This window comes from Temnothorax nylanderi, unplaced genomic scaffold (assembly GCF_030848795.1).
Source record: "Temnothorax nylanderi isolate EJ_2023f unplaced genomic scaffold, tnyl_v1.0 TNYL_tig0002_pilon, whole genome shotgun sequence".
Classification (NCBI taxonomy): Eukaryota; Metazoa; Arthropoda; class Insecta; order Hymenoptera; family Formicidae; genus Temnothorax; species Temnothorax nylanderi.
The window spans coordinates 3,402,317-3,421,481 of NW_027249064.1; the positions used below are offsets into that span (position 1 = coordinate 3,402,317).

General features: G+C 36.0%; 1 protein-coding gene across 1 annotated transcript; it reads right to left on the bottom strand.

Annotated features, from left to right (window-relative positions):
- Positions 1–60: 60 nt before the first annotated feature.
- On the bottom strand, positions 61–19,112 carry Hydr2 (abhydrolase domain-containing protein 2). The gene is made up of 9 exons (XM_071701310.1): positions 18,959–19,112; positions 17,353–17,481; positions 16,956–17,131; positions 7,709–7,881; positions 7,386–7,553; positions 6,771–6,957; positions 6,488–6,686; positions 6,252–6,402; positions 61–6,170 (listed from the first exon to the last, which is right to left on the bottom strand). The coding sequence occupies exons 3-9, from the start codon at positions 17,108–17,110 to the stop codon at positions 6,001–6,003; spliced, it is 1,203 nt and encodes a 400-aa protein (XP_071557411.1). The 5' UTR covers positions 17,111–17,131; positions 17,353–17,481; positions 18,959–19,112; the 3' UTR covers positions 61–6,000.
- Between the last annotated feature and the right edge of the window lie 53 nt (positions 19,113–19,165).

Sequence of the window (19,165 nt, forward strand, 5' to 3'; positions counted from 1 at the left end):
AATTATATAAACATTATAAACGCAGACGGGAAACGACGGCGACGGTATGAAAAAACTCCGTTATATCACACAACACATTTATATCGTTATACAAAATAGTCTACATTCATGTACGTAACTTAACGAGATTTATCTCTACGTAACATCTCGAGTGGGACACTTCCGAGTTACGTATATATAAAAGTCATTACATTCATAATTATCTGCCCCCATTTGGATGCCGTTTACAAAATAGACGTGACTTCAAGTGATATCCTTGTGCCACACCTCGAAAACATGATGGCCTCAGCTCAAACTTGGTCTCTCAATGGATTGTTCAAAAATATCATTCGTCCTCTTGTGTAATTAACACAATGTTATAATCTTACGTAAAAAACGCAGCAGATATTAGATCGTTATATACTTATGACGTGCAATTAAGTGCATGATAATTTAAATGTTCTTATGAGATGTAAATCGTTGCTAGAAAATTGATTCAATTATCTTAATTAATTATATATAATAAACATAATTGATATATATATATATGTATATCAATTATATGTAATTGATATGTACATATGTATATCACTTATGTTTATTATTATATATAATTAATCAAGATTGAATGAATTTCCTAATATAATATATATATGTATGTATCAATTATATTAATAAATTTTCTCGATTACATCAGTCTTTTTTGTCGAAATTAAAATCAAGATGCAATATCGCACATTTATTTTATTTATCTAAAAGCATTCATTCTAAAAGCATCTGGTGAATATTTTTTATTTATGTAATTGTGTATCTCATGTTATAAAGAATATTTTCTTTATGTAATTTTACGCATTAAAAACTTTCGATAAAAGATGACATTCTAATGATATTCGATTTAATGCCTGTAATCGCGCATCGCATCGATGATTTTACGATATTTGGTATAAATCGCATGTGATTGCATACACGATTGCATACAACTGATATTAAATAGTAGATAACAAAATTTCTTCTCAATAAGACCATTCCATGCGCGCTTCGATTGAAATCTTGTAGCAAATATGTCTTCTCTCTATTTGCTACTTTCGTATACAAATATATGTACATGTAATATATAGTTTCACATACAGTCACATGTAATTGCAACACCAGGATACACATTCTGTCATATAAAATTATCATTGAATATGTTAGTTACAAAAATGCGCATGTTCGTCATTCGCTCCTAAATGCAATTCGTATCGTACATAGAAAGGAATTGGTCAAAGTGAGGAATTATTTAGCTTCGTAATGTCGATTAATGTAATTATCTTAAATTACGTTTATCAGTCCAGCTGTAAAGATATACTGATGAAATTATACGTAAAAGCGTCATTGCTTGGTGTAGAATAACTCTTATTTCTGTATAACGTATCAATTTTAGTACAGATATTTTTATTTCTTCTCATTATGTAGAATCCTCACGTTGGTAAAGAAACATTAAAATTTGCATTTTTTTTTATCTTTTTGGATATCCAAAATTATTCAATGTATCGTAACATATGTCAACAACATGTATCAAATATTCATAACATACAAATGAAAAATTCAAGGCTGATTAACAACGAGCAATGCAAAACATGTCAAAATTAATAAACAGTTTAATCTCTCATGAATACAAAATAACGTAGGAACGTTTCGAACTCCACAGAATCTTCCTTAACCAATTCAAAGGATATAGTAAATTAAATGTAAATTAAAATTAAATTAATCTTTTAACGTCTGATCTACTTATCGTTAAAGGTTTACTGCTTTCACGCATGATGTGACTCCTTTTGACTTTGTGGTTTGCCATCGACGTTTGATAGACAAACATCTTAGCGCTTTTATTTTATTATTTTCCGTATTATGTTACTGACTTTTATTCATTTATTATATCCTTTGAATTGGCTGAGAAAGACTCTGTGGAGTTTCGAAACGTCCCTACGTTATCTTGTATTCATGAGAGATTAAACTGTTTATTAATTTTGACATCTCTTGCATTGCTCATTATTGGCCTTGAATTCTTTATTTGTTTCGAAACACGAGCTAAATTCTTTACGTGATTTAATTCATAACATATTTGTAATGTCTGTGCTTAACAATATATGTCAATTTCGTTGATTTTGCATCTTAGGTAATGAATGTGATATCATCAATGTGTGTTTATTAATTTAGTATAAAGATCCATTGGAAAATGTTCATAAAAAGAAGATTGTGGTCAAATTAAAAAAACATTTCATATTTACAGCAATAAAAAATAAATATGTATTATGTACCTAAAGATAAAAAATAAATTAAAAAGTAAAAAAAAATTTAATTTTATTTGTGTATATTTTAGATCTTATTGTCTTTCGTTTTTTGAAAAATTGTACAAATAAGACTTACAAATGTGTCTGACGTTAATCGATGCTTTATAGTTTAACGTGTTTACGAAAATTGCTTTCATGTGATTAGAAAGCACTCGAATATTTAATTAGCCATGCTGGATATAAATGCTTGCATTAGCCCAATATTGTGGACCGGAATTTTTCGGCATAAATCACCACAAAAATATAAATCCTTACTCTGAATCTATAAAATTACTTAACTCGATCATCGCTTTTTGTGTAAGTAAAAACTGTGGTCAGTTTCATTCCGCTGTCGAGAAATTATACGTAGAATCCACGTCAAATCGGACAACAAATAAAAACCAGCATTTTCTGTATTTCAAAATCTTTTATACTATAATATATATTATTAGTATATTATATTATATTATAATAAAGTTTCAATGCCGTAATCATGGTGGTTTTCAAAATATTGAATTTTCAAATTTATGCAAATTTAAAAAATCTTTTACACTTTCTAATTTCCAAAAAAAGTACGAAATAAAGAATTAGAAAGTAGGTATAACCTCTAGGAATTTTTGAGAATAAATAAAATTCGTTATTGTATGCAATAATATTCGCATCAGATAATGTTAATATAATAAAAAACAAATCACGTGGTTTTGCAGTTATTATAGATAATATGAAGGAAATTACTCTGATTGTTTTACATATTCTTTTCCTCTGAGTTTTACAATATTTAGATATAGATTATGTCTCAAATGTTGTTTTTCAAAAATGTACATCATCGTATATTCTATTCACTACTCATAGGCCTGTGTGCATTAGCTAACGTTTGCCTTTTTGTGCATTAAGATAATGTTTGTCTTTATGCATTAAGATAACGTTTGAAAAGGATTCAATTTTGTTAGAAATTGATAGGAGTTCTTTGATAGTTCTTTTTCTTAAAAAACAAAAAAATTACTTAAAATAGAATTATCTAATAATTATATCTAATAAATTCTATCTAATATTCTATTCTATCTAATAAATTGCATTTTTTGGTTAAATTTCGGTATTTTTCAGTCTCTAGAGGAAAAAAAAAGTTTGTAGGAGAAAAATATACAATAGATAAATGAAGAAAATTAGTTTTGGAGAAAAATAAATAAAATATTAACGCCTTCTTTTGCATGCATGTATTTCACCAAAAACATATCTGCAGAAGAACCATTTCCAAATACAATTTATAGCATAAAATAATTCCATGAAAAGTAGAATAACTTGGATTTTAACATATATTTAAACTGAATAAAACTTGTACTTTTACATATCAAAATTTATTTAAGATATATTTGTAATGAACAGAGAGTGAGAGAGAAGAAAACATGCCATAATTAAAATCAAAATATGAAAAACAGAAATTTAGAAAAGTTTTAAGAAACAAAAGAAAAGTACATAAAAATTTATTTAAATTAATCATATTCTCTTGATCTCGCTAAGAGGTAAAAAACCTCGTGACTTATATATACTGTATACTGTATACTGTAATACTGTTTCTTATTTCTTAGCATCAGATACACATTATATTGAATTACATCTTTCTTTTACATTTTAAAAAAAGATTTTCAGAGGTGATAATTTTTATCTAGTTTTATTTTAAAGATGTAAATCAAGAAATATTATTGTAAAATAACTTTGGAAGAAAGAATTATTATCTCAAGAAAATGTATTCAAATAGAAATGTTATTTAAAAATCTATTTAATTGTACAATATAAATAATAAATTTTAAATTGACTGGTTGGTCGTTGAATCTTTTGTCAACTTTTATCATTTTTTATCTTTAGAAATTTGAACGTTTTAAAGACATCGTAATATCAAAATTCGCATCAGTGAAAAATTCGATGTCTCAAAAAGCGTCATCATAATGGCATTGAAGTTTTACATAAATATATTATATACAAGTGCAAAAATATTCAGAAAGAATCGAAATACTCGCTTCTTTGCTGCCTAATTTGACATAGAATTGCCCGCAATCATTAGTACCGTTTAAGAACCTATTATCATTAAATCGCTACAATAGGAAATAAATATTAGTTAAACCATACCATCGATATAGATGTATGGTAATTAATAAACCTATCGATTAAAATATATCATCTGATGTCAGAAATTATTGCATGTTGCGTATCAACTTTATCAATATGGACGCATTGAGATGAATAAAAAAATATTTGGTATTTTTTATCACGACGATATGTGTACGATATATCGCTCGATATAGCATTAACCTGTTATATTCCACATTTTAGATTAAAATTTAATAAACTTAGTGGACGAACAAGATATCTCAAACGCAATGTATGGAATATAATAGGTACAACATCGTACATTTATCATTGCATCATAGTATGTATAATAAGAATACATTAAATCAGATAATTAAAGAACATTCTGGTACCACAAATAATTCAACGCGTGATATATCTCACAACGCTTAATGTGTTTGCACATTAAATAATATATGTCGCTTATAACATAATATCGAATGCGGATACAATTTTGACTATGTCGAAGATATCTCCGATTCGATATATAAACAAATTTGCGCAATGCAAACTAATTATCTGCATTAATCTGGTGGTAATAATATCGAATTTATGAAATAAGTGTTTTTAATGTAATTTAGTGTCTTTCGTAGTAATTTGTTATAATTCTAGCTAAAAAATGTATTATTTACAAAATTTTCGTGTATACATTCAAGTACACTTTCAAGTATACTACAATTTCACACTTGAACACTGAATTTCAGACATTTTAGACTTGAACACTGAATTTGATTTAATAGATTTCCTTGAAAATCTAACGTCATCAATTCCGGATTAATAAATAACGTACATTGTTTATTGCGTATGTACAACAGTGACAAACTCCTTCCATATCGATAAAGCTAATAATCTTAGAATGGACACATTTGAGACGCACTTATAAATATCTTTTAACATACATCCTATATCAATACACATATTGTACATAAATACACAAGTTTTTTTTTCTTGGTGAAAAGTACACAAGATACACTGTATTACATTGAACTCACATCCAATGTGTATCATGATTAAACGCTTGTACAGTGAACAGTTCTAGTAACCTGTTAAGGACTATTAAAAGTCCCGCCATCAAATCGTCGCTCTATAGAAGATCCCTGAGAAAGAAGCGTTAGTATTTAGTAAAATATTGAAAATTCATTTCGTTACTACTTCCTTTTTCAAATAATTATGCGGTCTAATTTTGATTGTGCCACATTGTATAATAAAAATTCTACTAATTATAACTAGATATAAAGAGTCGCGCAATTTGGCTAACGTTCCGGACCTATACTCAATTTCGAAAATGTCAGTGAGCAAACGTTTGTTATCTTACAGTCGCGCTTATCACTTATTTCCTCTGTATCGTTTGTGAAAGATCCTGCCTACTTCACTTCGTGAAATGATCAAAGCATGTACCAGACACTTTTATTAGTTTACAATCTGCCATTTCCATTTTCATTGCAGTCTTGTTGTAGCCTCGTTATAGATCCCAGTTATCTAAACGTGGATCATGTGCACGGTGCTTGATCCCACAAGATCAGAATATGTGTGACACGTTGTCGATCAACGTCCGATAATATCAATACATTGACCGAATTAAATTGGGTTAAGAGGCTTTGAGAGCCTTGTCCGCGTGCGCCAGAGTCAGAGACCCTACGAGGGACACGAGGGTTCGATCCAGCCATGTTATAGGATTTGGATACAAAAAACCTCCTTCGTAAAAACCTAGATGACCTCCATGAGCTATTTCCACATATAATGTGTTTAAGTTATTTGCTAAAATTAAAAGATACGAGAGACATTAGTACATTCTTACTTATTTTTATTTATACGCAAAATGCATATTTAGATATTCACCCGCATGTTCTTTGATTGGTTTTAGCAACACCTCTGGCACGATGGGATCGTCTAATGCGTTGATGAATACCATTGGCGTTGTGATATTGTCTAGATAAAAGACGCAACTACTCCACTTGTACAACTCTTGCACAGTCCTAAAGTTGTGTACCTAAACAATAAAACACTTCATAAAATTCGGATCTATTATTTAAATTATATAATATAATATACGTTTAAAAAGATTAAAAACTTACCCTCCTCGTATAAGCTTCGTCCAGTTCGGGTAACGTTGCAGCAGAAATTATGTCCCGTTCATTCAGATTACACCTTTGTTTTACATCTTCAGACAAAAGCATATTTTTGTGCTTAAGAATAAGATTCTTCATCGATTCTGTCATTACATAAAGGTAAAAGCGTCTAAAGTTCTGCCAATTTAACAGAATTTTTGTTCCCCTAAAAAAACACGTGCAGTGAATAATATTTCTCTTTATTGATCCATTTTAATTATTAATCAAAGAAATCTGATTGAAAGCTTACTTGAGAGCATTGTATCCTTGACAAATCGATATCCCTCCTATAATATTAGGCAATTTATTGGAACCGCGCTCTCCCAGATATTTTGTTACTAAATTACCGCCCAAACTATATCCGATACAAACTATTTTGGTGTTAGGGTGCTGTTCTACCAGATGTTGTAGCATCGCGCTATAATCGTCCGTGTGACCTGTTTATAAAATGTACATTGTAAAGTTTATCTCATCTAAAAGAAGCAAGTTTTGTGAAACATATGTATAAAATTTGTATTAAAAAAATATTCATCTAAACAAAAAGATGGCAGACTGCTCAAATAAATGTGTGATTTTGATTACACTTTCTTCGTCATTTCTGTTGGAAAATTTCCTTATCGATCATGTTGACCATTAATCATTTATGGATACAACTTGCAAGACATGTAACAGCGTAACCCAGAAAGTTTTACGAAGCTATTCAGTATATCAGAATGGTTTTTTTCCCATAGCTATATAGTTTGCTCAACGTTCTCGCGGTGTGTACATACTCGCGCGATGTAAGAACTTAGTTATTATCCGCAAACTTTCCTCCGATCGACCGCCTCGTCCCAGCGGTACAAGTTTTATCGATTGCTACACGTACCGTAAGAGAATATTCTTGGTGCCGTGATCTTGACACTAGAAAGGGCCCCGACGTGATTAAGTACTGCGCACCGATATCCATGACATTGCACGAAGTGCACGAACGTCCTGATATACACGCTTTCCGAGCTGTTACCGATACCAGGACAGATGGCTATCGTTATGTCGTCTGGAATAAAAGTTATTTGTGCTATCAAGCATCTTAAATAAAAAAAAATACATATATTATTAAAGAGGTTTAGAGCGTTTTCTAAAAAAAAAAATTAATATAAACCAATCGCTAAAAAATTATTATAATCTTTGTGATTAATCTATGAACAATACCTTCGTGTCCATTAGTCAGCGGTTGATAAAGATCGTACGTAAGGGTGGTCCCATCCGGAAGACCGATATATACGCGTTCTCCAATGGGCCAAGGACATCGAACACGTCCTATAACGCTGTGGACGATAGTTTGTACATGGCCGCTGAAACCCCACAACCTCGTTGGCTTGTATCTAAAACAGACCAAGGACTATGATAACAGACTGTGATAACTTTTGCTCATGTTTTTCGAAAAATTATCCTTAATTCAAAATGGCACAGTTACCGTTTAGTCTTATTATGCTATTATTTCGCTTGTGTCATTCTCTTGTGCTAGTCGATATCGAAAGTATTTTGAATTTCAAGGGAATACTACAGTAAAAAAATTTCACAAAAAATAAATAAGAAATATCAAGACTGAGAGAAATATGAGATAAAAAAAATTGGGATCTCTTTAAGATGCCGCCAGTAAATTTTGGAAGTATTGCGTTTAACACGTCCCACTTAAGACAAATGATGACCGATGAGAGCTAAAATTCCGTCTTTATTTGCGCACTTTCTTTACGGTATTCCATTAACTCTGGATAAACTCTGAATAGCCGATGTATAAATTTCACTCGAGTCGACTTTTTATTACCTTGTAATTACGATGGTGTAACGGTATTCAAATACGCCAATAAAGATTGCAAAATACGAACGACGTATGCTTGAAAATCTGTTACCATTAATTATCGCGATAAAATCGCAAATTACAATATTAAAGATTCAAATATTTAAATATCTTTATTTTAAATTTATGCGTTGGAACAAGGTTACTTAATCGATAGCACTTTTGTCATAAGCTGTTTTCGAATATAAATTAAACGTTTTTGCGTTAAAAAGATAAGTAATTTTATGCCAGCTTAAAAAATTGATTAATTCATTAGACGTGAAAAAACCATTATTATAATACAACAGAAATTATATAAGAACTCAAGATGTCATTTTTCGAAGTTGCAATTTTGTTTTGCTTTAAGACACATTTTATTTTTTAATTTATCATAATTCTTTTAAAACAGAAAAATATTAAAAATAAACTTGTACGTTTATTACGCATTTCACTCGGCGCTCAGGCAAGCCAAATTGGAGAAAATGTACCGCATCGTTAAATTCATTTATAGAGAATAGTAAGAAGTCGCAGCGTTGATTAGTGGAGCACACGATAGAGCGTTGAATGAAACGAATTCACGAAAAAACCTTTCGTTACTACGTTGCACGAAGAAATATATATGTCAGTATTATCGATCTGCCGCTGATTTTGTACGGAACCATGAATCAGCGTTAAGATTCGCAGTCACTGGCAAGAAAAGGTATTCTGCTAAAGAAAACGAAGCTGCTAGATGTAGCAATAATTATTTTTTATTCGAAGCAAACGCCGATAATATCAAATTTAGGATAACGTCTCGTCAAAAGAAGATATAACTTTTTCGAAACCAAAGCCTTTCAAATCTTTCTCCTTTGCCGCACCTTTCACCGCTGTTCGTAAATCGCAATAGCATCTAATTACTGTCGTAATCACGTATGCGATTATAGTTGGCAAAGAACGAACGGTAGTTGTAGCCTTGTAGCATAGTTCGGTGACTATTAATTCAATAGCGCATGAACCTACACTGGCTGTATATGACTATTGCATTTTAATGAAAGAAATACACAAAGTTGCGTGACAATAGATCAATAGAATGCGGTAACACAATATCGATTGCGCAGAGTAAAACCGACTCGCGAAAAAGTCGCTTCTTACTCGTACAGAAAAATAATCACTGTATTTTTATATCTAAAAACAATATTTTTTTTTAATAAAGAAAATACGGTTTTAAATTCGTTGAAATAAGATTAAAAAGAAATCAGGAAGTCCGCGGCACGCGAATTTGCCGCGAATGAAAGTGAAAGACGTTCTTATGCGCTGAAATATATTCTTGGTTACAACGCGGCTGGCTTATTCACCAGGCTTCTCGGCAACTTACTGAATTACCCCGGATAATTTACTGGCCTCGAGATATTTAAAACTGATGGTTTCTTAACACTACAATTTTACTGCTGCCACCTGAACTTTATTCGCCCAATAAGCCGCGGATATTTCTGCGGTCAATTTTTGTTTTACCTTGCTTTCTATTCAACCGACATTTCTTCGTGACTGAAATTACAGCAGAAGAAGAGAGTAGGCCTATTCTAAACTCTCACGCGCGAATTTTACGCGAGTTACAACAGAATTCTTTCTCCGGCAATGAGTTGGCGTAAAGTCCTACATGCAGTCGCAATCAATACACGTGACAATTCATTGTAAACGCAAAGAGAAACGTGTTAATACACCGTCGTGTTCGCGTCGCGGCCGCGAAGTCATCGCGCGAATTAGGCGCGATAGGGAAAAGTAGGGTAAACTATATGCCGGGCCTTCGCGAATGCCAAAGAGAAGTCTGCTCTTTTTACAACGATGGTTTCTCGTTACGGTAGTTATTGCGATTTTCGATATGCGCGTCGATAAAACACTCGAGAATCCTGTCCCGGTTTTATTTATCTATTCCGCAACCTTCTGCAATATGCTGATTTTGATACGTGAAATAAAATAATCGAAACTTAAATAATAAATTATGTTTTAAAATATCACGTTCCAGAATTCTTCAGAAATATTTACATTGATGTAATATGTTATATGCTGATGTAATACTTGGAAAAAAATATGAGGCAATTTATCTTTTTCCAATTTTTTGTTCGACCAAGCGAGGCGTTCGAAAGATTGCAAAGTTATATGAGAGTCACTTGAGGTAACGCAAGAACGCAGTAATCAATGTAAATATTAAATTTTGACGAAATCTGATTTTTGTTGTTGAAATAAATGCGGTGTCTGATTATATTAGAAATTGATGTCTTGCTTTTAGTAATTTTTTTGTGTCGTATTATCTATAATTTGCTAAAAAAGTTGAACACGCACGTTCCGCAAATCGATTTGCACGTTTAGAGTTCACGGTCACTTGGTAAGATCGACCAGAGTGCTATAGATCGCCTAGAAGCTATCCATATTTATTAGACGTTTATGTTTTATGTTGTTTGTCATCCGTTCAAGTGTACTCACAGATTATCGAAAAATGTTGCTGTCAAATTTTGGCGATGTCAATCCGGACAAATTACTTGTAGCGCATTATCGAGTATACTTTTATAATTGCAAGAAACTACATGTGAATAATTTATCCCATTTTTTTATTTAATGATAAAAACCTTTTAACAATATAAATGAATTATCTGCTTTTGCCTATCGCATGCAGCGTGTAAACAAATAAATTTTTTCGCTGTTGACAGTTATTCATACCGATACTTTTATCTTCTCATCATTTCGTTACATTAATACAATTAGAATAGAGTATTTCAATTATTTCTTGGCAGCATACGTGTGTAAATAAAAGATTACCTTATCGTCTAATAATGCGATCCCATGTTACGGAACTACGCAATTGGCGGAACAAAGTCCGTCCAATCGTAAACATTCCACCAATTGCTTAAATGTATTTTCTAACGATCCCATAGAGCGGAACTCGCGGAAGCGTAATTGACGCTTGCCAATCACAAGACCCTTTCCGTAGATTCTTTCATTGTATCTGTCGGAATAACATATATTATTGGCACGCACAGACTACGTTTCCACGTTTTTCGCTACATGGGACATTAGAAAATATATTTCAGCGGAGCGCAATTGGCGGAATGTCTGTGAAATACAAACTTGTGCGAATCGGAATCACATATGCATGCACACACCCGTTACATTCACGAATTTCATTCATAACCTACGAAACTTTCAACAATTGTTAACATTCAACAATATAAATTTAAAAAAATATCATTATTTACGGGTTATTGAATAAGTTACAATAAAGTTGGTCTGTATTTAAAAAGCAGGAACTACCCCGTAAGATTGTTAAGTTATACTCATTATACATACTGTATTATTGTATAATCGCATAAAGAAGCGAAAATCGAAAACAACAAAAATACTGGGTGCAACGTATATTTAGCATGGAAAGAAGATTATATTAAGGAGCAAGTGAAAATTTTATGAAGAAAATGCTGGCCGAAGACTAGGAAAAATATATGTGTATTATTTTAGAATGGCACCTCAATTATTTGAAGCATTATTAATATTGATCGAACCAGTTATTGTTAAACATGATTGTATGTCGCTCGCGAACCTATTTTGCCTGACACTCTGCTCCAAATTGTAGTTCCGCGCAATCAGTGCGGATAAAATATAAACTTGCGGATAGAAATTGGCGGAACAAATGTAAAAAAGGTTGAATCAATCACGAGCGTTCCACCAAGTCTGCGCATATGTTCCGTACCTTGGGATACGCATTATAACGTCTCAATACGCAAATTCTATAATTGCAAGATCAAACGAGCCCGCCTTTGCTTATGTCGATGGTCGTCTTTGGACCGTGATCTCGACCGTTTCCTCCTGTCGTGGTCTGGCACTCTAAAAGTGATATAATAGAAATTTTTTTGAGGACTCTACTCGAAAAACGTATTGATGCTTCGGCACAATGAAACAATATGAAGGGAATCATCCTAGAGATAAAATGGCGGGGAGCTTCATCTATTCAAAATTATTAGGCGTTAAACACGTCGGGATGTTAGGCATGACAAGCATGACTACAATATTATCATCGAGAACGAGACGTGCAATATAATAGTCATTCATATCGAAAAGTTCAGTAAGACACCATGTATGAAATGGCTATCAATTTGCTAATTTCACAATTTGAAAAATATCACTTGTCATCTCTCGCATTAATACGCAAATTTCAGTCATTCGTTATATCGAACACATATACAAATAATGCAACGCAGGTGTGTGCGGAATGACTATCAATTTTCAGATTTCACATTTTCAAGAGTACTGCGCTAATAACGTCAATCTATTGTTCAAATGAAATGGCAAACACCCATCTCATGAATAACTCTGTTAACAGCGAAAAAATTCATTTGTATCGCGCGCTGCATGCGATAGGCATGCAAAAGCAGATAATTCATTTATATTGTTAAAAGGCTTTTATCATTAAATGAAAAAATTGAATGAATTATTCACATATAGTTTTTTTGCAATTCTCTCGTTCTTCCAGTGTCGAGACATTATAAATTCTCAAGATAAACACATACAATTACATTATTTCCCATTGTTTAATATGTGTTCTGTGACGTGTCTTTCACGGAAAAAAAAAGAGTCGTAAAATATGGACAACTAACTTTTTTTGCTGCGAGAGCTATATTTTTAGCAATAGTAGCAAAACTATGTTACCTTTTGTAAAACCTTTTGTAAAAAAATGTTAGTTGTCCATATTTTACGACTAGATTTGCTACGGTAGCTAATTTTTTTGCCGTGTTTTTGCACGACTTTTCATTCAGGCCATCGATGGTACGCGACGCGGCGACGTGATAATTACTCTATACATGTTAATTGTACATGTATAATGTATCAATCAATGATATTACGAAATATCTTATGATAATGTATCTACTTACACTCAAAACATCAAACCTGATTGGAAAGTTCAACACCGGTGGACCAACGGGGGTCCCGTACGCGGCCCCCCGGACGTATTTATAAACAAATAATTTATTAAACTTGTCTCGCGCACATGAGACTGCAAGTCGTGAAACCAGAAGCAGGTCACCGAGTGAGATAGGAATACGAAAACACACGCGGGAGAAAGGGTTTTTTTTCGCGGCGGAAACGCGGAAGTGCAAGAACGGGCGGTCGTTCGAAAGAAATCAACGGGGTGATAATGAGCACGGGAATTGCGTGTCGCAACGATTGCGATATGCAACCGTTGGAAAGAGAAAAGCAATGGAAAATGAGATGAGGAAAGAACTCGCTCTCAACGTGCCGTTCGCTCGCTCGCAAAGCAGAGAGACGATTCCGAGAGGCGAGTGTGTGTTGCACACATGTGTGTATATCCGCGAGTGGCACGATTTCCGTAATACAAAGTGGCGATTAAACACGAGGCTGGCACGACGGTTCGCACGCGTCGAGATCTACAACTTTTTATAGATTTCCAAGTTCGCTGTTCACTTCCTCTCCTAGGAAGTAAAAGCGGGGTATATACGAGTGATTGTTGTGAAACTTCGATGATTATTCAATGAATTGCACCGAGGAGGATCTCTTCAGACGCGGGTTCGAGTAGCAATTACTCTTCGCGAGCTGAGATCGGTTTTCAACTTCTACGTGCACGTGCGCTTGAGACACGCGAAGATGAATTCGTTCGTGATAATTGAAGTGTAATGACCCGTCTCTTAGCGCCGATGAAGTTAGTTTCGATCGCAAGTCACGCGCGTTTATACCTAAGTATCGTCAGATTTCCGTTTTCAGTATATGAGACAAAGCTTGGAATCGTTTCCGCTTTCTTAGGCGCTTTCACGCGACGGACGCGATCGAAGGAGGAAAGAAATCGTAATTAGCAATCAGTTTGTCCGACGATGCCAATATTTTTTTCTTCCCTATCATTTCGACCGAGATTCTTCCGTGACATCGGCGTCACGCAATAGAATTACCAACCGATCACTTCGCTTTCACGTGGCTGTTTGAGTTTCAGAAGTGCCTAATAACGAAGCGAAGATAAACAGCAGAATGAATGTGAAGTAAAATCGCGTGAAAGAAAATTACGCTATGTTTTGTCGATAAAATAATGTTTTGTCTTATATAAAAACTGCGTTTTGCATTAATTTGCATCGCATTAATAAGATTACGGATTTGCAACGAGGCTGCGGTTTTATCCTCGTGTCTCTCGCACAGGTGAAACTCCATAAAAATGCTTCGGAATGTCCCGGAAACTGTACCGGCACGCGGCACAGATTCATGCGCGATTCTGGAAACTCGAACTTTTCATGCGCGATTCCCGTTGATAATATTTCACGTCACCCGAGATAACGGAAGCGCGAGACCGATGTGAGCGACGTGTTACGTAACACCTAAAATGGGATATGATCCTATTAGTTATATACTCGCTTGCATCACCCGATCGGAGCATGACCTGTCTGACTAACGGCAAACAAATTTGCGATACGCGGGTATGAGTGTATGACTGTTATCGCGAGTGATACACTCCGCATTATGGTTCACGCTATTTTCTTCACACAGACACACATACACACAGATGCGTGTGCAACCGCGTGATAAAAGTATTAGTCGACGTGTGCTATTTTCCGCGACACAGAAGCGTTGATTGCGTGGCGTCCCATGCTGAGTAAATAAAACGGGCGCAACGAGCACACCGTGGAATTCCAGAACAAATATCGAACGTGTAATTTTTCACAGTAAGCAAAATTCGTATCTTCGGTTAAAAACCGCAGCAATTGATACTAATTATATGGATATTAAATGATATTCGGTACTAAATGGACGTAATTCTCTAAGAACTTGTTATTTTCTTATTTTTACTTTCCTCTTTCTTACATCCTTCATTTTTAAGCGATACCTCCTTTTGCAAAATTTAATCAAATAATTATTGCGGCTACAGACGCGTGAACAATTGATTTGGCTGTCTATAATTAGCAAGGACAAATTATTCTTAAACAGTACGCTGCTTTGTACCAGGGTGTCAAGATAGATACAAAGAAGACAGAATTATTTGGCAAGCGACGTCAATTTTGTTCTTGTCATCGTCAAAGGAAAGTTCCGACATTGAACTGATTCGCAATCTCTTTTACGGATTAATCAGTGAACTCTATATGTTTATTTCACTCCACACGCATTATCTGCATTTTTACTACATGAATCAATTCTGAGCAAATAAAATACGTGGAACGTTCAGATAATGATTATCGAACTTTGTTGCACGGATATCAGAGATATGACTTCAGGCAATTATGAGAATTAAGTATAGAGATAAGAATTTTGTGTCTACCTTTTATTTGATAAGCCATCCAAGAATAGACTATGTTTACTAGCATTATATGTAATATTACCTTACACTTTGACTACTGTAACAATGTATCATTCCCTGTAATGACCACTTTAAACAAGCGATTCGTAATCGCGTGAGTGTTCCCTAACGAGCTCGAACAAAAGCCTGCAACAATCCATGATCCCAAACATTCCTAGTATAGCGGGGAAAACACGCATTATACTTCTTCGAAAGCAATCACAATGCCGATGTGGGCGCATTTGCTACAACCTTCACATATCACGCTAGCAAACATACATTACGTATAAAAAGCAGTTTCAACTTTTGGAGTATTGTGCATTGTACCATAAAGCAAACACAATCCTTTTCATTGTTTATATAACTATGCCAGCAAGCGAAATGTTAGTGGCACGCTAGCAGCTTGCCAGCAGATTCAAACAGAACATTGCGGCAGATAGACTTCAACTGCATCCGCATCTCAGCAAACACAGCAAGTAACATGCGACTTAGATGCAAGTTAGAGTTTCTTACTCACACATGTGTTGCATTTACATTGTTAAGTAGGAAATTCTAACTTGCATATAAGTTGTATGTTGGTGTTTGCTGGGATTAGGCTCGTCTTCTGCTAGAACTTGCCGACACAATCTGAGAGTGATCACCACTCTCGGAAACTGAGCAGAATCTGTCATTTCGCAACTATTTAAATTTTAAATAATATATTCTATTTAAATGATGAAATGACAGATTTTGCTTGGTTTCTGGAGACAATCTGCCACCGTATTCTGTCAACAGTATCCTGTTATATGCCTGCTGGCGTTTTGCCAACGAAATTTGTAGCAGATACTTTGTAATAAATCTTGCAGATCTATTTTCTTTCCTATGAATTACAATCAACGTCAATCGAACAATCTTTGTGCACAAAACTATAAAATACATATCTTATCCATGTATTAATACCTCCTTTTGCATCATTGTAATCCTTTCATTACATTAAATGGACAAATCAGTGGATAAAAGTGCAAAGTGTACTCTTTTCCCTGTATACAATAATACAAATTGACTTTTTTTTTTGGCTTTTTTAAATTTACTTACTTGCATTACGACGTATAGTTTGAAATATTCATTAATAAGGCAACGAACGCGAGTCTCACGCCCACCCATGCTGGAGCATCATCCGGCGTCCAGCATCAACCTAACCTCACTTCCGCGGCTACCCGCGGACTCGGAAGGAATCCACGGTGATGTCCAGTCTTTCGGACGTCGACAGCCGGTGCGATTAGGCGCGATTCGAGAAGACCGATTGCCCGAGAAACGTGAGGGAGACAAATTTGCGGACTTACGGCTCGGCGATGACCGGCGCGATCTTGAGCACCGTCGACAGGAAATACTGGTCCTTGCAGACGAGGTGGGGCCTCTGCGGCGCGCTGTTCACGTTCAGTATCCTGAACAGGATACACAGGATCACGGCGAACAGGGCCAGCAACGCCGTGGACATCTTTCCTCAGGCCGTCGGCGTCTGAAAGAAGTGTATCCCAGTGTATCCCTTTCTCTCTCAACCACAGCTCTCTTTTTCCCTCTTATATTCAATCACGCGACACGCGACCGTCGAAAATGCGACGGCTCTTCGAAACACGTTCGCGCAATCTTTCCGATACACAAGTTTACGCTTTTTTCCAGCGATACCGCACGTATTATCTGCGGGAGATTCGCGCGAACGTGATCGCGGCATTATCTTACCTCTTCCTGGAAAGGGGCAGACCGGCGGTCTTCCTTCTTAGATTCTGGAGGCCGATAATGACGGACGACGGGGTCGACGGGCTGCGCGACGGCCGTGGATGGTGATTCATGCGACTGATGCTCCGTGACCTGCGAGCAAAAGTAAACGCCACGTTTTATTCCGGTCACACGGGGCTCTCGGGTGTCAGATGACCGGTCGTATGACAGGTATAAGCGCTGAATATGCAGAACGGGGGGCACGGCCGCGGCGGGGTGCGTTCAACTGCTGACCGGCTACCGCAGAAGCGCGCGGCGTCTCGCGCGATCGAGGATGCATCCTGACCTCCTGGCGAAGGGTATATCGCGCCGGCAGAGAACGAGGAGCGAGGCGTGGATTGATCGTTACATCACTTACATCGTTTTGCAATTTTGCATGCCCGGCCCGGCCCCCCGGTCCTGTGCAGCGGGAACGGCCGACGGCGAGGGTTATATCGACGATACGAAAGATCGATAGCGGTGGATAAACAACTCGGCGATACCGCGCGTTTCAATCAATTCGCGGAGCGGTTCGCCTCGCCGAAACGCGTTTACGAGACGTTTGTTTATCGGTAAATATCGAGCGCTTTGCAAGAGTTAATGTGTAGAATGAACCAAATGTGCGTTTTTTTTTTTTTTTTTTCAAGAGTCGAGACCAGGGTTGGACATTAACGTAAAATGTAATAATCTACGTACAATATAAATTAACCTATGGATCATCGAACATTCATATTTTGTCAAAAATATAAGAAATTCACGTTACGTTGTTCGCAATTTTATTTTCAGCTACTATTTATTGGCAACAATTTTTAGGACGCTACAGAAAATTGACAATGGAGTTTTAAAGATCTTGATTTTATGCCTATGAAACAAATGAACATTGTGCATATTGCAACCGTGCGTGGACTAAATATTGCTTTTTGTAGTTTAACAGCTCAATATAAATGATAATGTTCCTACATTGGAATCGTGTATCTTTTAAAATTATAATTGAAATGCTATAATGCAAACAATACACAAACAGTCCACGTCGATGACGTCGATAGACGTAATCTTGAAATTTACTGCACAACCCGGCTGGTCGTGACGATGAAACGTGACTGCTTCAACGATCGCTGCTTAAAATCGTTGGTTCGAGGTTTCGCATTCGAATATGTCTCTTTTTTTTTTCTCTATCTTCCGTCCCATCGCGGCATAACGGTTGTTTCCTGCTCGCGAAAGAATTTCCTTCATTATTCCGAGAGGACTCGTCTTGGAGACTTGGAAAGTCGAAGTGCAACGCTGACTAATGCTAATGCTAATTAAGTCCTCTTTCCAAATCGACGCAGCGCCGACGGCGAATTAATTAAGCCTAGCGTTTTCCCTCTTCCTTTCGCCAGACTCGTCCAGACAATCTGGATGATGAAGAGTGTTTACAGCGATCGCGAGACCGCTGACGAAAGTAAACGAGCTACCGTCTCGACGGGAGAATTCTGGAGTAAAACATTTCGTCTCGCTTTCGTGTATCCTTCCGTACTCGGACGATTCGACGGGACGGATGAACGTTCGACGTGGGAAAGAGTCGGTCGCTTTCCGGATGATTCCTGCTCACCGGGTGACGATCCAGTCGGCGAATCACGACGGCTGGCACGGTCGACTTGCCGGCGTTTCACGGAGCGGAGCAGATGGCTCGGACACGCGTCACACGTTCGCTCGCGTCGGGCTCCGCCGGGCAACTGACATTACTGGCATGAGTGACAATCGACTGTACGCCGTACGGCTGTACGCAGTACGCACCCGCGACAAGCACGCCGTCGCG